At 45.6% G+C, this 26167-nt stretch overlaps 1 protein-coding gene across 2 annotated transcripts in view; it reads right to left on the reverse strand.

Moving 5' to 3' along the window:
• Window positions 1-26017, reverse strand: part of CENPF (centromere protein F) — a 32652-nt gene extending 6635 nt beyond the window's left edge. For both annotated transcript variants that reach the window (XM_069955615.1, XM_069955614.1), the window contains exons 1-15: window positions 25935-26017; window positions 22550-22741; window positions 21553-21749; window positions 20931-21043; window positions 19984-20075; window positions 18107-18398; window positions 17652-17833; window positions 14531-14656; window positions 14293-14421; window positions 12594-12716; window positions 10441-10576; window positions 7514-9606; window positions 4546-6747; window positions 2536-2688; window positions 842-1018 (exon numbers count right to left, since the gene is read on the reverse strand). In XM_069955615.1, coding sequence (XP_069811716.1) covers window positions 842-1018; window positions 2536-2688; window positions 4546-6747; window positions 7514-9606; window positions 10441-10576; window positions 12594-12716; window positions 14293-14421; window positions 14531-14656; window positions 17652-17833; window positions 18107-18398; window positions 19984-20075; window positions 20931-21043; window positions 21553-21749; window positions 22550-22711 — 6177 coding nt within the window. In that variant the 5' untranslated portion in view covers window positions 22712-22741; window positions 25935-26017. The remainder of the gene's footprint in view (window positions 1-841; window positions 1019-2535; window positions 2689-4545; window positions 6748-7513; window positions 9607-10440; window positions 10577-12593; window positions 12717-14292; window positions 14422-14530; window positions 14657-17651; window positions 17834-18106; window positions 18399-19983; window positions 20076-20930; window positions 21044-21552; window positions 21750-22549; window positions 22742-25934) is intronic.
• Window positions 26018-26167: the final 150 nt, after the last annotated feature.

Consider the following 26167-nt stretch of genomic DNA (forward strand, 5'->3'; position numbering starts at 1 on the left):
AACAAAAAAAAAAAAAAAAAAAAAAAAAAAAAAAAAAAAGGATTTAATAAAAAAAAAAAAAAAAAAAAAAAACAACTAAAAAACAGAATCTGTAAAAACCTGCATATGGTTGTGTTCGGACTGACCTATAGAATAACTATATCATATCGTTTTACCATATAGTGCATTACGTAGACACAGAAACCCCCCAAACGTTACCATATTACATTCTTTTTTTCAATTTCAGCAATGTATATCTTCATAAATAATATATTTGGGATTCCATCATACATGTTATGGTAAAATGAAAGACGCCATTACACCGTACACCTATTCCTGAAAAAAACAAGCACTTACATGGCCTGTAGATAAAAAAAAAATGAAAGTGCTAGAGCTCTTAGAAGGGGAGGAGGAAAAAATTAAAGCGCTAAAAATAAAAATTGGCGCGGTCCACTGGGTCATTTTGGGCCTGGTCCTCAAAAGGTTTTCAGTCTGAGACACCGCTCTCTGCTGCCACCTCTGTCCATGTTAGGAACTGTCCAGAGCAGCAGCAAATCCCTACAGAAAAACCTCTCCTGTCCTGGACATTTCCTGACATAGACAGAGGTGGCAGCAAAGAGCGCTGTGTCAGACTGGAAAGAATACACCCCTTCCTGCAGAACATACAGCAGCTGATAAGTACTAGAAGACTTGGGATTTTTAATAGAAGTAAATTACAAATCTTTGGCACCAGATGGTTTAAAAGAAGAAAAATGACTACCTCTTTAAATGTTCCTTTTCTATCCTCTCTGCTCTCCCTCTGGGTGCACACTCTATCACACTCACTGATCAGATGTATAGTCATCGCTCACACACATCTCACCTTTTTCTGCATCTCATCCAGCAGGGATTGGCGGCAGGAGTCGGCCTGGAGGAGTTGCTTCTCATACTCCATTATATCCTCCTGGTGCTTCTTTCCCTGAGACTCCAGCTCCCTTTCCAGGGAAGCAATGGACACCTTCATTTCTGCTGCCTCGGATGTAGCGGTCAGGAGCTGAGCCTATGGAGGGCAGACAGCACTTACATACAATCCAGCACTAATGTAGATGAGAACTAGCCGCTTATACTGGGACTTGTGGGTCCATGTCCTCTCATATGGCAGATCAGTCTTGTCCACTTCAGCGGCAGTACCAGGCACAACCACATGTACATGGTGGGGTCCAGAGGCAGGACCCCATTACTAAAGACCATCAATCGAAAATGGTTTCCATATCTGTTATTTTCTATGTCTCCTTCACCCAGTTCTCAACTGCTGCTTTCTGCTAAAGACACAGAAAACTGTGTGTGAGCTTTTCTCTCAGTCTCCCCCTCCTCCCTCCAGTCTGAGACGGTTGATGTAAGCATATGTACTTAGTGACCCTGGCCGTCTGTCTCTGCACTCTGTAATGCTGGGGGTGGAGGGTTTTATCAAAGTGAGGTCACCAGCAACTTGACCTCATATTAAAGGGAACCATTCACCCCATGGCCCCAGGCAGAAACTGACATACAGTGACATAAAGGTCAATATACTTACCACATCGCTCCCGATCCCGTCCCGGATCCCGTTGTTGACACGGAGAAATCTCCGATTCTTCTTCTCGCGCCCATTATGGTAATGAGCGCCGCCGGGTCCGAAGTCCAGCCTTCTCCACGCCTCCGACACTTGATTGACGCCGGGTCTTCTTCCTCCTAGTCTTCTTTCTTCTCGCTGGATCCCGCGCAGGCGCCGTGACGGTCGTTTTCGGCGCATGCGCAGTTCACAATTGAAGCCGCTCCGCAGCTTCACCGTTTACTGCACGTGCGCTGATTGTCTCGAGCACGTATCCTGTTTACCGCGCAGGCGCAGAAGAGGTGACGAGACCATCGCAACGAAGCCTGCGTGGGAATTCGTCTGAAGACGTCAATCAAGTTCCAGGAGGCGTGGATGGGCGGCGACGAGAAGAGGACCTCATGAATAAGTTGGACTCGTCCGTCGTTTCCTATGGACGTTGGACTCATCTCGGCTCATTACCATAATGGGCGCGAGAAGAATCGGCGATTTCTCCGTGCCAACAACGGAATCCGGGACGGGACCAGGAGCGATGTGGTAAGTATATTGACCTTTATGTCACTGTATGTCAGTTTCTGCCTGGGGCCACGGGGTGAATGGTTCCCTTTAACTGTCCCAGCATTACAGAGTGCAGATACAGCTGGCCAGGGACACAGTTTACACAAGCTGTCTTAGAAGGGGGGGCGCGGAGGGATCAAAACAGAGATGGGGTGAACAGAAAACACACATTTTTATGTCTTCAGCAGAAAAGCAGCAGCTCAGCACTGGAGGAAGGAGACAGAAAGGGTAATAACAGGTATGGGATGAATGGTTGGTTTACAGGAGGGGGCACGAGTCAACATGACAGATAAGTGTACAGAAAGAGAGAGAGAGCGGTCAGCTGCTGCCTGGCAGATCGGGCTGCATTCTCAGGTTTCCTTTAAGAAATCAGCGCAGAATATTGCACCAACAGGTGATGTGATGAAAGAATCTCCTGAGGAGTAACTCACGCTGCGCTCCTCGTGCTGCCGCCTGATCGCCTGCGTCTCCTCCTCCAGGTCTCGTCGCTCCCGGCTGTTCTGATCCCGGATACTTTTGATATGCAGATCAGCATCTTGTAATTTGTTCTGCAATCCACAGCGATCGTCTTCCAGCTCCGCCACCTGCGATGAACGGGAGAGAAAAAGATGACGGACACTGAAGGACGTGCATGAGGAGTACAGGGAAAAGCCTCGGGCAGCTCGCTAGATCCTGCAGTCTATAAAGCAGCGTATTATAGTAAGATGTCAATTATAGTACTCGCCAAACCGCCCATGGATACGGCAATCTTAGAAGGGATATATGCTGTGTAAAACTATTACAATCAATGAAAGAAATTAGCCATAAGAAACTCCAAGATTTTACCCCCTGTCGCCCCATAGTCTCCTCTTTTCTACTTGCAAATCTTTGTTTATAACTCACAATGGGGGCGATATAGCAGAGCAGTTGCCTATAGCAACCAATCAGAGCACAGCTTTTATTTTTTAGGGGCCCTTTGAAAAATGAAAGCTGGAATCTGGTTGATATATATATATATATATATATATATATATATATATATATATATATACACATATACATATGACCCATTCTCAGCCATAACATTAGGGTGACGTGAATAATGGCGCGTGCCAGTGATCAGTCAGGTCTTGACTGTAAAGGGAGTCTGTTACTAGGTATATGGTGCCTTAAGTGAGGGTCGAGTAAACTAGTGACAGAAATGCTGAACAGATCGCTGTATTAAGGTATGTCCACACTACAGAATCCCGGAAGATCACCCGCCGCGGATTCTGCAGCTCGCCCCCCACAGGTTTCATTCTATGGTTTGCCAGATTCCATAGTCCGCCTGGAGAATGAGCGAGTTAATTCTTCGGGCGGACTGCAGAATCTGCCAAACTGGGACCAGCGGAGTTTCGCTTGGCCGCAAGCGAAGACAAGCTGTGGGATCCGCCAGGATTCCGTAGTGTGGACATACCCTTACTTACATCATTCCGTTCAGCAGTTCTCCTAATATGCAGGAGAATAGAATTCTTACTGCAAAACAGGCAAGTGGAAAGGCCCCCCATACACTTTCAATAACTGACAGTTATCTCTACCGCCCACCACCCGTCTTCCCCATACACCGCAACGTTTGGCATGGCCGAGCGTTCCTGTGTTCTCTATGGGGAGGGGTAAGCCACAGCCAGAGAGTTCTTACCGCAGTTTCTCTCTCCCAGAACAAAGGGCTCGGGCGATGATTTTCCACCATGCCCGACCCATATCACCACCAACATCATCTGTCCGTGGTCTTTCTGGAAAGCCTCATACACCATAGACTCAAAGCTGAACCTGCCACTAGGCCAAATGGTCAGAGGGCATATACTGATCCCTGCCCACAACTGTACGCATGGACAAATTGACATTATAATTAGAACATTGAGACCTATGTCGCCTGCAGACCTGGGCTTCCATGACAGACTCCAAATAATCCCTCTACAGTCTGATTGTGCAGTTAAATATATATACACCCAGGACACCAGACTAAACAAAATAAAATTACTAATAAATCAATGAATTTCAACAAGCAGGAGGGTATGGACAAGAAATTACATTACAGCAATAAGAGATCCTATCTACAGATGAGCTAACAGGTCGAGGTATGAACCTGAACTCTCGGCTTCTGATTCCCGCTGTCTGCCCGCTCCAAGGAGAGGGTGGATACAGCCTGAGGACCGCCTAGAAAACTGGGATACAGCCTATGGCTATGGCTGTATCCCAGTTTTCCAGGCGGTCCTCAAGGTTGTATCCACCCTGCACGGAGCGGGCAGACAGCGGGAATCAGAAGCCGAGAGTTCAGGTTCATACAAACACGAACCTCGGCCGGTTCGCTCATCTCTAATCCTATCCCGACAAAGAGGCAAACAACTGGCAACGGGGGCACACTGGGGGAAGTTCTCACCAACTATAAAGAAGAGGACGAAGAAACAATGGTAAACCTTCACCTTATTCATTAGGGTCTGTTTTTCCAAAGTTTTGGCTTCCATCTGTGCCTCCAGATCACTACAGGAGGTCTTCAGGTCGGCTACGGTGGACTGAAGAGCCTCATTTTCTGCTGACATGATCCGAACCTTCTCTTCCAGTTCTTCTAACTCCATCTCCAGACTCTTATTTTTGTTCTTTAGATTTTCGCATTCAATTTCAACTTGTGCGATCTCTTCTGAATATTTCATCTCCCTTTCTTTTGAATCTTTTGACTGATTTTCCAGGGATTCCAGTTGCAGAGTCTTTTCGTCTAGCTGTCGCTTGCAGTCTTCCTGTTCCAAAGTAAGTTTTTGAAGAGACATCTCAAGATCCTTGCCAGTCGTCTGGGCTTCCTCTAACTCTTGCAGAAATTGTTCTCTCTGCTGCTTCATCTTAGAGGAAATATCGGCGCATTCGGCTATGGCACTTTCGTATCTTTGGTCAGAGAGGGCTTTCTGGGCTAGTATCTCTTCCAGTTTGCCTTGAAGCAAATCTTGCTGTTTCTTGGTACTGTTCATATGCTGAGTATATTCAATTTCCCTTTCCTCTAGAGTCTTTGTAATGTCTGCAATGGTAGCTTCTAACTCGACTATTTTCTCCCGGCTGCTCTTAAGTTCTTCTTCCAGTTCCTCAATTTTCTGCCTCAAACATTTTAATTCGATTTCTAAGGCTTCTTTTTGCTCCTTAGCATCCTCTAGCTCCTCCTTGGTTGCCTCTGATTGCATAATGGCGTTCTCCAAATTCTCTTCCGACATGAGCAATTCTCGTTCCAAAGATTCGATCTTGTCATTCAACTTGTCGAATTTCCGCTCGCTCTCTTTTAGCTTCTCCATGGAGTGACGCTTCTTCTTCTCGTCAGCCTCGATCTTCACTTTAAGCTTCTCTATTCCTGTACGCATCATAGTAACCTCCTCCTGAGCACAGCTTAAGCTGCTGCCCAGCTCATGCTTCTCACGCTGACATCGTTCCAGAGCTCTTGTAAGCTTCTCATTTTCCGCTTGCATTGTGCCTACTTGTATCTGGAGATCTTCTAGTTCATGGACCAGGACTTTCTTTTCTTCTAGAATGTTTTCAGCCTGATTTTGAAGCTCTTGAAGTTGCGTCTTTTCCTCTTCTTGCAAGCCGACCATACATTCCCTTTCTGCCTTCAATTGTTCGGCGATCAGTTTTGCAGCCTGAAGTTCTTCCTTCAGGTTTCTTAATTCTGCTTCCAGTATCTTTATCAGTTCCTTTGAGTTTATTTTACTAGACTCCAACTCTTGTTCCCTTTCCTTAAGCTTTTTATACATTTGCTCAAGTTCTTCTTTTTCTTCGACTAAACTCTCCAGTTCCTGATCTAGTTGACTTTTCTCCACCACAACAGTATTAAGATTTTCCCGAATCTCATTGAAAGACCTCAAATTGCCTTCACTTTCTTCTTGTAGGTGCTGACACTTGGACTGAAGAGCATCCAGATCGGCTTCTAGAGACAGAGCATGGTTCTCAATATTTGTCTTTTCGGATTTCACCCTCCTCAGCTCGCTCTCTGTTTGAAGGTAGCTTTCTTTCCATTCCTTGCTAGAGATCTCTAGGCTTTCACGTACATTAGATAGCTCAGTTATTTCCTTTTTCAAGATCTCTATTCCATTGAGTGAGGTCATAAGCTTTTTCTCAATTTCGACAATTTTATTTTCAGACTGCGATTTCTCACAAGAAATCAATTCTATTCTTCCCAGTAGTTCCAATTTTTCGACTTCAAACTTCTTAGACTTATTATCAAGGTCTTGTCTCTCTCTGTCTTTTTTAACAAGTTCTGCCCTTAGCATCTCGATTTGGGCTGACAGATCCTTTATTTCTACTACCAAATGCTCATGAATCTCTTCTCTTTCCTTAAGAAGCTGACACAGTCTTTGCTCCTCTTCAGTCTTTAGCTGGAGACTCACGGACAAGTCTGGAGTTCCCAGGTTGTCTACTTGTCCTTTCCTTCTCTTCCTCTCCTGAGAGGATGTCTCAATATCTCCTTTTTCCTTAGGACTTTCACAATTAACCATCTCTGTAATATTCTCATGTACATTTTTATTCTCAACTTTTGGACTTTGCTTTAGATGTCCGGAGGTTTGCAGTTCATTTTTGCCAAGTGAAAGTCTTCCTATGGGCAGAACTGTGCAGAGAGTCTGATTGGCAGGGTCAAATCTTGTAGTTACCTAAAAAGAATAAAATAAAAAGGTCAATATACAATCAGACATTACAGTTATTTTATTTATAATAGACTACCTAATATACAAATCAACATCTAAGCAACAAAAACAGGATGTTTTACTGCAAGCAATATTCAATCTTCAGTAGGCACTTATAAAAACTTTAAACATGTCTCTATGTCATGTCAAAAGTTTTTTTTTATGTTTCTGTCCCAGTGCTGAACACAGCACTATTCTTCCACCAGGAACCATTGGGGTCCATCATGTGATGAATCTTCCAGGCATCACTTCAGTTTTTCTGCTCTTAGGGTATGTTCACACTAAAAAGCCGCGGAATTTTGACTGCCTCAGTGTGTTGATGGTATGTCTTACGTGCCTCCGCTCAAAGAATTGACACGTCAATTCTTTGAGCGAAGAGCAAGTCATCCCATTGACACACTGAGGCAGGCGAGACACTGAGATTCCGCCTGTTTTACTCAGTGTGAACAGGCCCTTATGATGGGAAAAAATGGATGGCAAAGGTGAACTTTTCCCCCGACAGAAGATGTCAGGAAAAGGATCAGACATTTGGACTTTTCAATTTTTGTAAGAGTAAAGCTGCTACCAGAGGTGTCTAGTTGGTAAATAAAGGTATCAAAAGTATTTACCATTACCTGGGTTTTGCTGGTTAACACAGTACAACACTATCTGTTGTGGACCACCTTCCAAAAAAATGGAGAAAGCAAACTACCCCCCTGGGTCAGTAAAAAACACACACAATTTCTTCACTTACATCATCATCAAACGACAGCAAAGATCGGGCACTTAGGTCGTAAACCTGCAGTTCAAGTCGCGTTGCCTCCAGCTCTTGAGCCAGGCGTTCTGCCTCTGCCTTCTCTGCCAACAACTTTGCCTCCATTTCAGTAGCTTGCTCTTTCAATCTCTGCTGCCATGTGTCAATCTCAGACAGATGCTGCTTTTGCAACCTGCTCAGTTCCATCTGGTAGACCATAAGCAGGTCTTTTACCTCCGCACATTGGTTGCTCTTTTCTCCTGGGGTTCCCACTTGTTGCTGCTGACTAGGAGACTCGAGGAGCAAGTCAACAATCTCACTGGTGATGGATTTTCTATCTCCATTTCCGTCAACCCTTTCCTTTACAGGTGGTGAAGTAAAAGGGGACAAAGTAGAAAACTTTGAGCCAAGATCTGGTAGGGGCAGAGTAGTGTCATTGGCTGCTGCCAGAGTAAGCTGGTCCATGTTGATCAATAGTGTCACATTTTCCTCCAGACTCTGTGATCCAACTGATGGTGTGAATACAGAAATATCTTCAGTTACATCCAACAGAGAGTTCTCCATTAATATTCCATCGCTGATGCCATCCAGAGCGGTTTCATCAAGACTACGGACAACAATCATCTTCTCTTTTCGACCTTCAGAAGCCGCTGCCACCATTACCGGCGAGCCATTACTGCTATTTAGTGGGCTCTGAAGATCAATCAATTGCTCCTGGACTCTTTCCTCTGAGTGATCTTTCTCCGTAAAATTTTTGTTCATCGATTCTAACTTAGTCTGTGCATTTCTTAAAGATATTTCTTTGTCCTTCAGACAAACCTGTAATTCTTCTAGAGTCTTATTAAGGGAGAATTCATTGTCCCGAAGTTTCCCAATCAGTGAGGACAATTCCTCATTAGCTCGGAGCAGGTGGCCGTTCTCTTGCTGAATTCTCAAAACTTTCTCTTTCCATTCGGCCAATTCTGCTTTCAGATTTGCGTTTTCATCTCTAGACTCATCGATCGGGTCATCTTCTGCCACTCGGTCTCTCTCTGAAGTGTCAATCTTTGCCTCCTTTCGCTGCGTCTTCTCGTACTTATTGCAGAGTTCGGCAATTCTCTTGTTTTCCTCCGTCAGCTTTTCCATGTCGTTCTGAAGGGAACTCACCGACACAGCTAGCGTTTCCCTTTCGGCAGACCACGACTCTTGCAGCTTAGCGGTGAGTTCTTTGTTATTTTGACACATTGACTCCATCTCTAATTTAGTCTTGCTCAATGTTTCTGATAATGTGCTGATCTCTTCTTCTTTATCCCTGATGACAGACATAACAACATCAACAAAGGGATCAGATGAAACGTCTTTGAAGCTTGTAGAATCAGACAGACGACCCTCGCGCCTTTCTTCAACTTTGACTCGGATTTCCTGTTGACTTCTCAGAAGTATATCGAGCTCCCCTTGTAGTTCCACCTTTAACTTTTTCTGCGTCTCTACTTCATTTTCTAAGACGGACACCCGATCTGCCCAGACATTTACCTCCTGCGTCTTACATTGTGCCTCCAGTTCAGATATCTTCTGTAAGAGGTTGTTTATCTCTTTCTGATATTTCTGACTTTCCGACACCATCCGATTGTCCAGATTTGCACAGTTCGCCTTCTGGACTTCCAGATCGGCTGTTCTTACTTCAATGATATCTTGAAGGGTCTTTATCTGGGTGTGTAAGTTTTTCTTATCACTTTCCAGTAAAGTTATCTGATCTCTCAAGTTCTGAGCAGTCGCCTCCAGGTCCGTCATCCGTCTACAGGTTTCCTCCTTCTCTGTGACAAACATGGCGGTATTTTTTTCATGTTCTTGCTTCCATTGAGTCAAGTCTTTACATTCTTGCTCCTTACAATGAAGATGGTTCCTCAAAGTCGACAATTCTTCATATATTTTAGCCTGAGTGTTCTTCATTTCGGACAAGTCGTTTTCTCTCTTCTGAAGCAATTCCTTGGCGAAATCCTTTTCCTTCTCCAGATTGGTTATTGTCGCTTTAAGATTTTCTAGAGCGGTTGAGTCTTGGTTGTTAAGCTTCTGCACAGCGGCTTTTATCTCTGCCTCCAATGTGTTATTTTTGCCTGTAGATGAAATGCAAGAATGCAGACGATTAAGAAAGGTCATGGATTATGAAGTGTATGCCTCCATTGCATGGCATTTTAGTTTATAGAGAGAATTAAATGGGCACTGTCATTACCGATTAAAAAAATTACATTACTGATCCTGTACTGATCCTGAGTTACAACCTGTATTTTCCTCCAGAGCTGCACTCACTATTCAGCTGGTGGGGTCACTGTGTATATACATTACTTATCCTGTGCTGATCCTGAGTCACCAGACCTCTATACCGTTGGTTTTTAAATGTAAAAGGCATTAGTGTCAAGCTATAGGTGCGAGGTGCAGCGCCCCTTTCTCTCCATGTCCGTAGACCTCTATACCAGTCGAGTTACTAAATTATTTCTGCTACTAGAGGCAAACTAAACTACAAGCCCCATGCTGTCAGGGGATGATGGGAGTGGTAGATTTGCATTCAAGTGCAAAAAGAAAAAAAGGACGCATTTTGCATCCAGTCTGTGATTTGTTCTAGAAGAGCATAAAATCACTGAGGCTTTTGATGGTTTCTATATCACGGACAAAGCATTGGCTTCTGGCAGCACATTTGTGTATTCTCACACTACGGAGCTCTTACTGCAGATGAGACGACGGCCGGTGCTGTAGCCGGGGGCCGATGTGTAATCACTCGCAGAGTTTCATTACACCACAAGCCATCGATCATAGTCTCCGGTTCTTTATTAGTTCCAATATATATTCCTCTTGTATTATTGGTGATTACCAGAGGACTGTCATATAATAAGCAGAACATATCGAGATCAACATAACTATCTGTGCTGGAGGGGGGGGGGGGGGACACTTACCTTTTAGTTCATCTATAAACACTTGGTTCTGCCGCAGCGTTTGATTCGCAGTTTTAAATTCCTCTTCTAGTTTCAGGTTTTCTTTGGTTTTATGGTCCAGTTGACTTTGAACTGCGTTTTGCTGAGATCTTGCCTCCTTAAAGTGACAAAATAGACAAGAAAATGAGGGCACAGGTCATTCTATGGAGACAAGGGGCACTTCTGCTTTGTAAAGTGAACTGCCATCATTTTATGATTTGCAGGGAGTGGCTGGTCTAACTTCTGTAATAATTTACCAGTATGTGTATAGCGCCATCTAGCGCCTGGCTGGGGACAGGGTAAAACACTCCCTACAGTGCTGATTTAGTACTGAGACCCCTTCTTTCTTAGGGTTTGTAGAGATCACCACTGAATATAAAGTGATTGCATATCTAGGGATACACCAGGACTTTATGGGACTTTAGTGATGGTCCTACATTAGTGGGCCCAGTGCTAATAGGCTATATAGCAAAAAGAAAAAACATGCAACATGGCTTGTATTGATTGACAGCTGCTGTGCACAAATTCGGAAGCAGAGAATCCTGCTCACATTGTATGGTCAGCTCTCCTGTCACACAGCACCAAAACTTCAGTAACCACACAAGGACGTTATACTGACTAAACTGTAATATTGCTAAACTGCCTGTGATCACAACCCCTGTTGGTTTGCTTAAAAACAATAATAATTGCGACAGGTGCGTGTTTCATTGTATGTCTAAGCAGCCCATCTTATGCAATGAGATGAGAGAGAGCATCAGTCAGAGTGAAGGGCATAACTGTGCACTTCTCCTCAGATTGTTAGTGCTGGTGGGGTCTGAAACCCCATTAAAAACTTGTCAGAAAGTGTCACAATTATTTCAGGTTTCTCCTTGTCTATACATTGTTGCCATCAATTGGAAACAAACAGCTGTTTAGCCCCACCCCTTTGTCAGACATGGGTCCAGTGTCATCTGAGCCCCCACAATGTTCTATGGCAGATCACTGATGTACGCACGAAAGTGTAGCTGGACTCTCCGCAAAATTAGAAAGGGTTAGTATACGATTATAAAAACATGGCCGCTTCCTTCCAGAAACAGCACTACATCTAGGCACAGGTTTTGTGTGGTACTGCAGCTCATCTCCATTCACTTCAATAGAGCTAAGCTGCAATCCATAAGCCGTGTATTTCTAATACTGTGATAGAACTGAAGTAGTTGCAGATGACAGGGGGTTGTGATCCTGCAGCTTCATATGGTACATGCAGTACAATCTAAGAACAGCAAGTGTCATCTGTGTCCATAAACTCCATCTTCTGTGTTTTCATTCTGCGACAAGTCAGTGAGACACCCGCCTACTGTGTGAGCAGAATAATCACAATTCTCCTTCATTTAGCAAAGCCTCCACAACAACTGTCAGGGAACATCTTGTGATGAGGACGTTCACATTAGACGTCATTGCTGCAGTGACAAGAGCTTCTATCAAGTGTTATAATCGGAGATTTAAAGGGAAAGCTGCTAAAATCCCTACTTCCTGGTCCACTCTGTCTCCATTCCTCAGCCCTCCCTTCTGAGACAGAGGTCACATGATCTTTCTCTTCTGTTACCAGGCAAGCAGTAACGCCTCCTCTGTAACTCCACCCACCACTGACATCACAGCAGCATTATAAGGCAAACTGCTCATATCAACCATGTGTATGTATATAGAGCATCCTGGAGCTTCTCAGAGCTGCAGTAAAGCAAATTGTAGTAAAATCTTTAGCTTCTACTTTACTAGCCATTACAGGTAGCCCCAAATTGGTAGGCAATTCTATAATTTCACTATGACACTTAAAACTAAAACTCCCAACATGCTACATAGCAGGGGTGATGTGCACGGCAAACTCTACCCCCCAAAACTTGCGTCTCCTTCTGCACATGCTCAGTGGAGCAGGCCAAGTCCGCCAGACTGAGAACTACCTATAATTGTTGGATCTCTTGTTGGGTTTATATGATCGTGGGCAGGACTGGGGGTACTCTAATATTACAGTAGTGGGTCCCCCACTTAGGACCCAGACAGCCTAAAGAGCGTCACCATGGAGTGGCTCATCATTGGGGGTCTGTATTGTAAACAGTCCAAGCTAATAATAATAATAATAATAATAATAATAATAATACCACCTCTAAGCTCTTCTTTAGATCAGTCACATGACTCTCGCTGATAGTCACACCTTGTTCCGCTCTGGATAGTTTCTGCTTTAAATCTTCTACTTCCTGCTCCAGAATCTTCTTCCCGTGTGTCGCCTACAGAAGAGGATATAAAGTACATAAAGACGTACACAGAACTATGGCTCCTACCGCTCCTCAATCACCCACATGCAGATAAACATAATGAATTGTACTCTGATCTCATCCAGAGCTGAAATCAAACTTCTGTCAAAAGATGACCATTTCCTATAATGAGAAGCACAGGATAAGTGAATGAATGCTGGCGTACAGTGCACGACTAACAGGAGGTTCAGGACTCCCATCCTTGAGAATGTATGTGAGGGGGAGGGGGTTAGACCTCCCATAGTCACACATTTACCCTTATCTAGTGTTGTTGCTACCTCAGGCCCTTTATAAGAGGTAGTCCCACAACTTGTTAGGATAGGGGGGTTATCCGAGTGCTGATAGAAGGTGGCAAAATTTGGGAACGGATGCATTTTCCATTGACTTCCATTATAAAAAAAAAATATATATAATATATATATATATATATATATATATATATATATATATATATATTTCAGGCGGAATAAGGCCCCATTCACACGTCCGTGTCAGGTTTTTACTGTCAGGAAATCCTGATCAGGAGACCTCAAATGTCATCAGGAAAGTATCAGGATTTCCTGACAGTAATCCATTTTTACTTTCAGGAAACCATCAGGAAAAACCTTCAGGATTTCAGGATGATGAGAAATATGGTGTAGAATGCCAACATACATCACAGGGTGATGGAGAGCAGGCGGCCGGTAGTGCCATGCGGTGGTCGGGCGGGGGTCGGAATTTGGGTGATCGGGCGGCGGCCAGTCTCATGGTGAGGTCCGGGCTCCGGCCAGAGTGCAGGGCGGGTGGTGGGGGGGCAATCGGGCGACAGGCAGTCCTGTGCTGAGGTCCAGGTGCCTCAGTAGGGCTGGCTCTCTACCAATCCGGAATCACGGCCACTTTCCTGATGTACATCAGGAAAATGCCCGTGATTCTGTCGCTCCCATAGACTTCTATGGGGGCGTCGGTGCCGGATTTTCGGACGAAAATAGGACAGGATCTAAAAAATCCAGTTCTATTTTCCGGAATGGACACCCTTCCGGAAAAATCCGGAAGGGTGTCCGTGTCTAATGTTAGCCTATGAGTCCGGAAATCCGGACAGATTTTCCAGACGTGTGAAGGGGGCCTAACAGTGGTAGGTAGGGGTAGTTAAAAAAAAAAAAATCTACTTGTGTCAGATATTTGTAATTTACTTCTATTAAAAAATCTCAAGTCTTCCAGTACTTATCAGCTGCTGTATGTCCTTCAGGAAGCGGTGTATTCTTTCCAGTGTGCTCTCTACTGGCACCTCTGTCCATGTCAGGAACTGTCCAGAGCAGCAGCAAATTCACATAGAACCATAGAAAACCTCTCCTGCTCTTCAGACTGGAAAAAAAGACAACACTTCCTGCAGGACATACAGCAGCTGATAAGTACTGGAAGACTGGAGATTTTTTAATCAAAGTAAATACAAATCTCTGGCACCAGCTGATTTGAAAGCGAAAAAAAAATAAAAAAAAAATAAAAAGTCAGCCCATCCTTTTAAACATTAGTGAGATTATGAAACCTGCGGACATCATGGTTGGCCTCTTACCCGGTCCAGTTCGGACTGGATGGCATTGAACTCATTCTTGGCCTGCTGGGACTCCTGGCTCAGTCTGGTTTTCATCTGGCTCAGTTCTTGCTCCATATTCTTCAGAGAGTTCTGGGATCGCAGCAGCTCCTGTGTATACAATGATAGAGTTATATAACAGCCAGCAGGAGGCGCTATAATGCACTGCAGGCGGCTCAGATATCACAGGAGACAATAGTGATAGGAGGAAGGTGACCACCTGCTGATTCTCCTTCTCTCGTTCCTTCAGTTTCTGCTCCAGGGCCAGCCGAGCGCTCTCCGCGTTCTGTCTCTGACAGCTCAGCTCTTCCGAAACTTTCTTCAGCTTCTGTTCAGTCGCTGCGCACTGAAACACAAGAATTGTTCTGTGAGATCATAGAAGACAGCCGGAGGAACGAAAACAGCGATAGATAGCAGTGAAGGGATAGAGTGCTATGAACAATGTATTTACAGTGTACCTGTCACTTTAAGAAAAACTTTTGACATGTTATGGAGACAAGTAAAAAGTTTTGATCAGTTGGGGTCTTTGAATTGTGCACTTGTCCTGGCAATCAGCGGGTGGTCTAAAGACCAAAACCATAACATTTTTTGAAGTCTAAAGTTTTTTTAAGTTAAAGTGTCCATTTAAAGGGAATGTGTCACCTAATTTTTCTTTTACTGATTAGAATCAGATACTAACAAATGCTCTTTTATTCTAATCTGTTTCTATTTTCTGAGTGCATTTTTTTATTTCACTTTTTGTACATTTTTAGAGGGCTGCCATAACGCCTGGGCTGTTTTTAACAGCATTAAGTGACATGCTTTACAGCAGGACTCATGGACAAAGACGGCAATAGACATACTCTGTCCCCTTGGGATGAATATGAAACATTACTGAGCGCGCTCTGTGACCTGTGAAGAGGTCATTCCACAGGGAGCTGCTATTGTCTCCTCTATCTACTGGTGTCACATGACGCTGCATTGCTGTACAGATGACTTTATAGCAGCCTTCTCTTATCAGCACAGACACAACAGGAAGTCTCAGCTTAGTTTTAGCCCCAGTGGTGAGAATGAAAACTGCAAGATATAAGGATTATTTTATAATATAGATAATGAAAAATTAGAAAAAAAAAAAAGTCACCAAAAATTCTTAAAAAATATGTTTAACATAAGAATTCCTTTAACCCTGTAAAAATCCATAATCCAATGGGTCATTTATTACTTTCACATGTCCCCCCTTACTGCTGCTGGGTGTAGGGCATGGACAGAATCAGTCTCCTTCCTCCTCTGGCAGCTGACAGTACAGTCCCTTCATACTTTTCAAAGTCTTCTCAGCTATACACCATATACTGCTCCTTCCCTGACAAACAGCCAGAAATCAATTTCTATTGGTTGTTTTATAGTAAAGAGAGCATCACTATTCAGAGGCCGGTAAATGGAGTGACTGAGCATGTGTGACCTACAGCATCAGGTGGACATGCACATTGATATACACTCAAAACACTAGGTGGCACCATACTGCAGTATTATTAGTATTAACCCCTAGACGACCCTGGACGTAGGGTTACGTCATGGAAGTCTGTCCCCAGACGACCCATGACGTAACCTTACGTCATGGGTGTTATTCCCGCTATGAAGCGCGCTCCGGAGCGGAGCGCGCTTCATAGGAGGTGGGGGCCGGCTGCAATCAGCAGCCGGGACCTCACCGGTAATGACACGCTGCAGCGATCGCGCTGCCGCGTGTCATTAACCCCTTAAACGCCGCGATCGCAGCGTTTAAGTGTAAGTGACAGGGGGAGTCCCCTGTCACTTACCGATCGGGACCCCCGCAGTGTGACTGCGGGGGTCCCGATCGTTGAAACGGACTGCCGGAGGTCTCTTACCTGCCTCCATGCGGTCCGATCGGCGATCTGCTACACTGAGCCTGCACAGGCAGGCTCAATGAGCAGATCGCCGATAACACTGATCAATGCTATGCCTATGGCATAGCATTCATCAGTGTAGAAATCTAAGTATTGGATGTACACGTCCCCCAAAGGGACTTCAAAAGTGTAAAAAAAAAAAAGTTCAAAACACTAACACACTACCCCAAAACCCCTCCCCCAATAAAAGTCTAAATCACCCCCCTTTCCCATTATATAAATAAAACATATAAAAATGAATAAATAGATAAACATATAATATACCATAGCGTGCGTAATTGTCCGATCTATTAAAATATAACAAGCGTCATTGCGACCGGTAAACGGCGTACACGAAAAGAGGGGAAAAAGTGCGCAGATTACCGATTTTATGTTACATTATATATTAAAAAAAATCTATAAAAAGTGATCAAAATGTCCGATCTTCACAAATATGCTATTAATAAAAACTAGAGATCATGGCGGAAAAAATGACACCCCATACAGCCCCATAGGTGAAAAAATAAAACCGTTATAAGCGTCACAATAGGCCCATTTTATTAATATTTAATTGCCAAAAAAAAGGATTTCATAAAAAAATATATATATAACATTAGAGAATCTGTGTAACCTGCATATGGTTGTGTTCGGACTGACCTATAGAGTAATGGTATCATGTCGCTGTTACCATATAGTGCATTACGTAGACACAGGAACCCCCCAAACGTTACCATATTGCATTCTTTCTTACGATTTCACCTATTTATATCTTCATAAATAATATATTTGGAATTCCATCATACATGTTATGGTAAAATGAATGACGCCATTACAAAGTACAACTATTCCTGTAACAAACAAGCACTTACATAGCTTGTAGATAGAAAACTGAGAGTGCTAGAGCTCTTAGAAGGGGAGGAGGGAAAAACGGAAACACTAAGATCAAAATTTGCGCGGTCCACTGGGTCATTTTGGGCCTGGTCCTCAAAGGGTTAAAGGGGTACTCCAGCAAAAAAAAAAAATATTTATCTTACAAATCAACTGGGGCCAGAACATTATTCAGTTTTGTAATTTACTTCTATTTAAAAATCTTCAGTCTTTCAGTACTTATCAGCTGCTGTATGTCCTGCATGAAGTGGTGTATTCTTTCCAGTCTGACACAGTGCTCTCTACTGCCACCTTTGTCCATGTCAGGAACTGTCCAGAGCAGGAGAGGTTTTCTATGGGGATTTGCTGCTGCTCTGGACCGTTCCTGACATGGACAGAGGTGGCAGCAGAGAGCACTGTGTCAGACTGGAGAGAATACACCACTTCCTGCAGGATATACAGGAGCTGATAAGTACTGGAAGACTGGAGATTTTTTAAAAGAAGTAAAATTACAAATCTATACATCTTTCTGAAACCAGTTGATTTGAAAGAAAATGATTTGTCGGAGTACCCCTTTACGTAGAGATCACTCACCTTGTCGACAGACTGCTCAAGCTGTAGAGCCCCCCGCGCAAGATCATCCCGGTTCTTGGCCAGCTCCCCCTGGGTCTTCTCCAGTAGATTCTGAGTCTCTTGCAGTTTGTTGAGTTGATTCTTAAGTTCTTTCTCTTGGACTTGTAAGCGAAGTTCCAACTCGGAGACTTTGGATCTCAGCTCTAGAAAGAAGAAGAGGCAGCAGTTAGTATATATCAGGGGTAAGGAACCTTGGCTCTCTGGGTGTTGCAAAACTACAACTCCCATCATGCCTGGACAGCCAAAGCTAAAGCTTTGGCTGTCCAGGCATGATGGGAGTTGTAGTTTTGCAAAAGCTGAAGAGCCAAGGTTTCCTACGCCTGGTATATACAGTCTACAAAACTAAATCAGGGCATGCTGGGAGTTGTAGTTGTAGCGGGGTGGAGCAGATTGCTCTCCTTATATCAGACAGTCACCTTGATTCTGGCTTCTCAGCTGATCGTTTGCTGGATTGTTGGACGATTCGCAGAAGCTTCTGCTTAGTCCATCGGGTTTGTAGCCTCTCTTGCTCGGCGTCTCCTCCTGCTCCCATGGATACTGGATAGAAGTGTAATTCCTCTTGAGGGAAGTATCGTGGCCGCTGGAGGACGTGCGGCTTGGTGTCCGCTCCTGCTGCCATGAGAACACCGAGGAGGAGGACTGGTGTCGGGCAATGTCCCGGTGGTTCATGGTGTTCTGGGGTGTGGGCTGAGACGTCTGGTTCACCAACTGCACAGAGAAAATGTAAGTGATGTAGTAAGGACTTATTCACACGATCCTGTTTCACGGACATGACATTTGTGGAAGGCCTGCAGTGTATTTCCCCCCCCACACACACACACATACACACTTTATTTAGCACTCTTGCCTCTTTCCCTCCCATTCTCGACAGCTTGTTGTTTAGGTTACCAACCACCACTCTGCTCTAAAAGCAGTAGTCTGGCTGGTGTATATATAGCTATAGTATAGATATTGAGGGAGATATATCAAACCTGGTGTATAGTGAAACTGGCTCAGTCGCCCCTAGCAACCAATCAGATTCCACCTTTCATCCCTCACAGACTCTTTGGAAAATCAAAAGGTGGAATCTGATTGGTTGCCGGGGGCAACGGAGTCAGTCTCACTTTACACCATGTTTGATAAATTTCCTGTGTGTGTAATGCTTATACACACACACGTTGCAGTGAAATAATAGAATCCAGATCAAATCCCAGGAAATGATGGAATGAATGCGCCGTCCCATCATTTCCCAAGGGATTTGATCAAATCACTGACCCCTTTCAGGGAAACGATGGAGTGAACGATCAAGGAGTCGCCCGGCTCTATGTTTGGTGGCGGTTGGGAGAGCAGAGCGACACCTCCCGGCAGGCATACGGCGTTGGGGCAGACAGGCCGTGGGAGCAGGAGGCATGTTGGCGGGTGGGGCGGACGGGACCGGAGGCGGATGGGGAGCAGCACACCTCCCGGCAGGCATACAGCAGTGGGGGCGGACGGAGAGCAAAGCGGACAAGCCGGGGGAGCAGGAGGCGTGTAGCAGAGGAAATGAGCGGAACGTGGAACAGAGCGGACAGGCTGGGGGGAGCAGAGAGGCCATACGGTTAGTGAATTCTATGTCACAGGGGGAAATGATAAGTTCATTCCATCATTTCCCTGAAAGGGGTCAGTGATTTGATCAATTCCCTAGGGAAATGAAGGAACGCCAGGGTCATTTCATCATTTCCCGGGATTTGATCAAATCCCTGACTCATTTCATTGCAACATATACACCAGCCAGACCACTGTTTTTAGAGCAGAGTTGTTGTTGGTAACCCAGACAACGAGCTGTCAACAAGGGAGGGATAGAGCAGCATATCCAGAGGAGACAAGTTTGCTTAATTAATGGATTTGCAAAAACCTTTACCTTGAGAAGTCCTACAGATATAAGTATGTTAGATGAGATGGGAATACCCCTTTAAAGTTTACCTAAATCCAGAAGTTGTAATCTGTGGGGGTCCAGGTGCTAAGACCTCCACCAAGCATGAATATAAAGGAAACCAGACAGCACCGAGGCCATGACTGTCTCTATGTACTTCTATTAGACTGTCATGGTGTGTTATTCTGTGTAAGGAAAACTGGGGAGAAGAACCCCGACTAATCACACCTTGTGATAGGTAAGAAGCTGAACAAGCAGGCTGCAGTGTACAGCATGGTGGAGGAAACCTCCAAGGCCTCTCCTGCAATACCAGCAGCTGTGATAAGCATGGAGGGGCTGCAGGAAGCTGCCTACAAGGCTTCTCATCCCATCACACCTTTTCCAAGGGAAGATTTTCCTTACTTTAATTTGAAGGATTTTCAGCTCCGTCTCCAGCTTCTTCCTTTCTGTCACCTCCTTATTATACTTCTCCTGCAGCTCCTCGTACTTAGAATCTGCCAAGATACAGATACAGCTTGTATTAGAATCCTAGGCAGACAATTGTTCTATTCAAAGGGGTGGGGGTGGATGGACACAATGGCGTGGACTTACCTGCCCGACTCCTGATCTGAGATGGCACTGGAGATGTGAGAGTCTCCGCTCAGCCAATCAGAGGGTGTAGTGGTGTCCTGTCTCTGCTGCTGAATGGCTGAGACACCAGGTCTCCAGTCCCATCTAAGGATTCTATTACACGGGCCAATGGGGGCCCGATCAACTATGTAAACGAGCATCGATCTGCTAGATTGGCGCTTGTTTACTGGGCCTATTCCACGGCCCGATAATCGTTTAGCAAGGGCTGCAGGGACATCGTTACCGATGTCCTTGCAGCCCTTGTTAACATCATACTTTACCTATCCAGGCTGCAGGTCTTCTCCCGTGCTCTTTCTCCCAGTCCCACGCGCAGCAGCAGCTTTGGAGCGGCCTGTCTGAGCTGACCAGGAGAAGGAGCAGCCTGGATAGGTAAAGTATGAGGTTTTTAAATCGTCGGTTACCAACATCGACCGATGTTTTTAAGTGTGAACCTAAATGAACGATCAGCCGATGACACGATCAGCAGGTGATCGCTCTCTCTATTCCACGGAGCCATAATTGGCCGATTATCGCTCTGTGAAATAGGCCACTAAGACCAGAAAGCAGATGAACACCAAAGCAGCACGATGCAGGCCCCAGGGCTGGAACCGGGAAGGTAAGTGGCCATCATCGGCCATCCACCCCCTCCCCAACAATACTAAAAAAAAAAAAAAAAAAAAAAAAAGGCCCCTTTAAAATGATTAATAAAAAAAATATGTTTTTTTTTTTTTTAATATTACCATTTAATTTAACAGGTGTGAAGGAGGCAGTAAAGCTCTTCTGCGGGGTAACACATACAGACATGTCCGCTGCATTAAACGACTGCTGACTCCTTTCCAGGTCATTCTTATATCTGTAGGACAGAAAGGGAGAGTCCACCTTAAAATTTATACTAGCACAGGGATGACTATGGGGGAGATTTATCAAACATGGTGTAAAGTGAAACTGGCTCAGTTGCCCCTAGCAACCAATCAGATTCCACCTTTCATTCCTCACAGACTCTTTGGAAAATGAAAGGTGGAATCTGATTGGTTGCTAGGGGCAACTGGGCCAGTTTCACTTTACACCATGTTTGATAACTCTCCCCCTATAGGTATAGTACATGACAAGGACCAGTCTAGCGATTTGCACTGGTTTATACTTCTCCCCCCACCTCTTAGGCTCCGTTCACACGGAGCAAAACTAGCGACATGTCCATTCTTCAGAGCAGGGAAAGGAGGTGCGCAAGCCTCCCATAGACTGTCATTATAACAGGGAGGCTGGTGGGATTCCACGGCAGAGAATTCCGTGTGAACAGAGCCTAACCCTTCTCCATGCTCCTCCTGGGAGGAGTCTATATGCATAAGCCCCGCCCCTGCTGACCTCTTCAGCTCCTGCTCCAGCTTCTCTATATGCTTCTTGCTGGCACTCAGCTGGCCCTCCAGGAAGTTGATCTGTGTATCTTTCACCTGCTGCTCGTGGCTCAGCTTCTGCCGCGTCTTCTCCTGGTTGTCACATATTTCTATTAGACTCTGGTTCTCTTTTTTCAGGGCGGTGAATTCACTTTTCTCACTTTCAACCTGTTCACCCAAAATAGGAGTAAGAATAAATCATGGTTGCTAGAAGCTGGAAATGCTTTCAAGTATAGAAGAAATGATTCCATCATAATACAACTATATTAAAGGGGTATTCCACTCAAACATAACTTTTCATATGTTGCTGCCCATGGTGAGACTAAATTCCTTCCATACATCATTCCATCTATACAGTCTCCTTCCCCCAGTTCTAAGCTGCTGCTTTCTGCTGAAGGCACAAAAATCTGTTTGTGATCTTTTATCTCTGTCTCCCCCTCCCTTCTGGGACAGCTGACGCAAACAAGTCCCTGGCCGGCTTTATCTGCAACTTCGTAGCTTCTTTGTAATGTTGGGCGGAATAATCACTGCACGTTCATTAGCAACTTGACCTCAGTTTAACCCTTCCAGCATTACAAAGAAACTACAATGTTGCAGATTCAATCTGCCAGAGACCTGTTTACATCAGCTGTCTCAGAAGGGAGGGAGGGAGGGAGGAGGGGGGGGGGGGGGGTTGGGGAGACAGACGGAAAAGCTCACACACAGATTTGTGTCTTTAGCAGAAAGCAGCAGCTGAGAATTGGGGAAAGGAGACTGAATAGATAATAACAAGTATGGAAGAAAATGTTAGTCTTGCCATGGGCAGCACATCTCTAAAGGTTTGAAATGCTGCCCAGACACGGCAACAGTTTAAATCACACCTATCCTCCAAGTTACCCCTGGGGCAGCAGTAATGGGCTGAGTTGGGGTCACCACTGCCCTGGAGGAGCTCAGTACAATGGCCCCGTGTGTATGGCGCTCTTCTTTACCTTCTGCTTCTGTTTTTGGAAGGCGGCCTCCAGGGACTCCAGCTGGAACTGCCGCTGCTGCCGCTCCTTCTTCAGCTTATCCAGCTGACTCTCCAGCTCCTGGATCTTCTGCAGGGTCTTGGTGGGAAGACCCTCCTTCCATTCGTCCACCACCCAGCTCATGGTCCTGCTCTATGGACTCCACTTATAAACCTGTGAAATAAAAGCATCATGGCGTTGGTCTACCTGCTCCTACAGTGCCCTCTGCTCACAGGTACCATCACAGACAAGATCCTAATGCCAAGCTGGACAGGAGGGAACAGCAGGGATGGGGAGAGGTGAGTATCTGAATGTGTAACATGAGGGGGTGGTCTGTACATTGTTGACGGTCGGTCGGGGGTCTGTATATTGTTGACGGTCGGTCGGGGGTCTGTATATGGTTGACGGTTGGTCGGGGGGGGGGGGGTCTGTATAGTGTTGATGGTCGTTCGGGGGTCTGTATATGGTTGATGGTCTGGGGGTCTGTATATGGTTGATGTTCTAGGGTCTGTATATTGTTGACGGTCAGGGGGTCTGTATAATGTTGACGGTCAGGGGGGTCTATATATGGTTGATGGTCGGGGGGGTCTATATATGGTTGATGGTCGGGGGTCTGTATATGGTTGATTGTCGGTCAGGGGGGGGGGGGGGGGGGGGGGAGTCTGTATATGGTTAATGTTCTAGGGTCTGTATATTGTTGATGGTCGGAGGGGGTCTGTATATTGTTGGTGGTCAGGGGTCTGTATATTGTTGGTGGTCAGGGGTCTGTATATTGTTGGTGGTCTCGGGTCTGTATATTGTTGGTGGTCTCGGGTCTGTATATTGTTGGTGATCTCGGGTCTGTATATTGTTGGTGGTCTCGGGTCTGTATATTGTTGGTGGTCAGGGGTCTGTATATTGTTGGTGGTCAGGGGTCTGTATATTGTTGATGGTTGGAGGGGGTCTGTATATTGTTGGTGGTCAGGGGTCTGTATATTGTTGGTGGTCTCGGGTCTGTATATTGTTGGTGATCTCGGGTCTGTATATTGTTGGTGATCTCGGGTCTGTATATTGTTGGTGATCTCGGGTCTGTATATTGTTGGTGATCTCGGGTCTGTATATTGTTGGTGGTCAGGGGTCTGTATATTGTTGGTGGTCAGGGGTCTGTATATTGTTGGTGGTCAGGGGTCTGTATATTGTTGGTGGTCAGGGGTCTGTATATTGTTGGTGGTCAGGGGTCTGTATATTGTTGGTGGTCAGGGGTCTGTATATTGTTGGTGGTCTCGGGTCTGTATATTGTTGGTGGTCTCGGGTCTGTATATTGTTGGTGGTCTCGGGTCTGTATATTGTTGGTGGTCAGGGGTCTGTATATTGTTGGTGGTCAGGGGTCTGTATATTGTTGGTGGTCAGGGGTCTGTATATTGTTGGTGGTCAGGGGTCTGTATATTGTTGGTGGTCAGGGGTCTGTATATTGTTGGTGGTCAGGGGTCTGTATATTGTTGGTGGTCAGGGGTCTGTATATTGTTGGTGATCAGGGGTCTGTATATTGTTGGTGGTCTCGGGTCTGTATATTGTTGGTGGTCTCGGGTCTGTATATTGTTGGTGGTCTCGGGTCTGTATATTGTTGGTGGTCTCGGGTCTGTATATTGTTGGTGGTCTCGGGTCTGTATATTGTTGGTGGTCAGGGGTCTGTATATTGTTGGTGGTCAGGGGTCTGTATATTGTTGGTGGTCAGGGGTCTGTATATTGTTGGTGGTCAGGGGTCTGTATATTGTTGGTGGTCAGGGGTCTGTATATTGTTGGTGGTCAGGGGTCTGTATATTGTTGGTGGTCAGGGGTCTGTATATTGTTGGTGGTCAGGGGTCTGTATATTGTTGGTGGTCAGGGGTCTGTATATTGTTGGTGGTCAGGGGTCTGTATATTGTTGGTGATCAGGGGTCTGTCACTTAAGTCATCTGCTTTGGGTCCACACCTAATCAGGAAGTGTCTTTACAGGAATCTGATCTCTGGATTTCAGGGGGGTCTTATATTGGGGTCTATATTTATCTATGGCTCCTGAGTTCTCTATTACAGGGAACCAATCAGCGTGATTGTGCTGATATAGTTCCCTGCTACAAGGTATAGATCTACCCTGAGGCTACCAGCAGCACCTGCAGCAGGGGAAGCAGCTTTACAGCGGGGAAAAAGTTATTTTATTCCGACGTGCGAGGCCAGGAGAGGGACGGCTAATATAAACAAGTCCCTGGCAGGCTTTTTCTGCAACTTTGTAATGCTGGGAGGGTTATTCTCAGCTCAGGTTGCTGATGAACTCACTCTGATTAAAATCCTCCCGGCATTTCAAAGAAGCTACAATGTTGCAGATAAAGCCTGCCAGGGACTTGTTTACATTAGCTTTCTCAGAAAGGAGGAGGGGGAGACAGAGAGAAAAGCTCACATACACATTTTTGTGTCTTCGGCAGAATGCAGCAGCTGAAAACTGGGGGAAGGAGACTGAATAGATAACAACAAGTATGGAGGGAATTGTTAGTCTCGTCATGGGGGTGGGGGGGCACATGGTGACAGGTAAACATGGCGGCTGCAGTGGGCGTGTTATAGGTCAGAGATTGGGAACCTTAGGCCCTCCAGCTGTTGCAAAACTACAACTCCCATCATGCCTGGACAGCCGTAGAAGCCGCTGCGCGATGCCTTAGTAGAAGCCGCTGCGCGATGCCTTAGTAGAAGCCGCTGCGCGATGCCTTAGTAGAAGCCGCTGCGAGATGCCTTAGTAGAAGCCGCTGCGCGATGCCTTAGTAGAAGCCGCTGCGCGATGCCTTAGTAGAAGCCGCTGCGCGATGCCTTAGTAGAGGCCGCTGCGCGATGCCTTAGTAGAGGCCGCTGCGCGATGCATTAGTAGAGGCCGCTGCGCGATGCATTAGTAGAGGCCGCTGCGCGATGCATTAGTAGAAGCCGCTGCGCGATGCATTAGTAGAAGCCGCTGCGCGATGCATTAGTAGAAGCCGCTGCGCGATGCATTAGTAGAAGCCGCTGCGCGATGCATTAGTAGAAGCCGCTGCGCGATGCCTTAGTAGAAGCCGCTGCGCGATGCATTAGTAGAAGCCGCTGCGCGATGCATTAGTAGAAGCCGCTGCATGAAGCTGTGAGTCATATATCCATAGGATTCTATCTACAGAGCATGCTGAGACTTGTAGTGCCACAGCAGCTATATAATGCTGATTGTATACAGCTGTGACTCTCAAGCTGAATCAAAACTACAATTTCCAACAGAACCTCCCGTGCATGATGGGAGTTGTAGTTCTGCAGCAGCTGAAGAGCCTCAGGCTGGGACTCACTGGGCTCTGTATGGGATAATATTGCACCTTCACCAGCCGGGGGCGCTGTGCTCGCTCACCTGTCACCCGTCTGATCACTGCCCGGTGCCCGTCATCTCATCCGCTGCGGTAACGATTCAAACACCGCGCCGTCTACAACACACAACAGACAGCACGGGGGAGGGAACCGCCCCATTTATGAAACAGCTGCTGTGATTGGTCCAAATGCGTCGCGGGGGCCTTATCTCATTGGATGAAGCGCCTCAAAATAGCCCGCCCACATATCGGAGAGAGCGTAAGGAAGGCGTGGCTA

This window comes from Dendropsophus ebraccatus, chromosome 15 (genome assembly GCF_027789765.1).
Source record: "Dendropsophus ebraccatus isolate aDenEbr1 chromosome 15, aDenEbr1.pat, whole genome shotgun sequence".
NCBI lineage: Eukaryota > Metazoa > Chordata > Amphibia > Anura > Hylidae > Dendropsophus > Dendropsophus ebraccatus.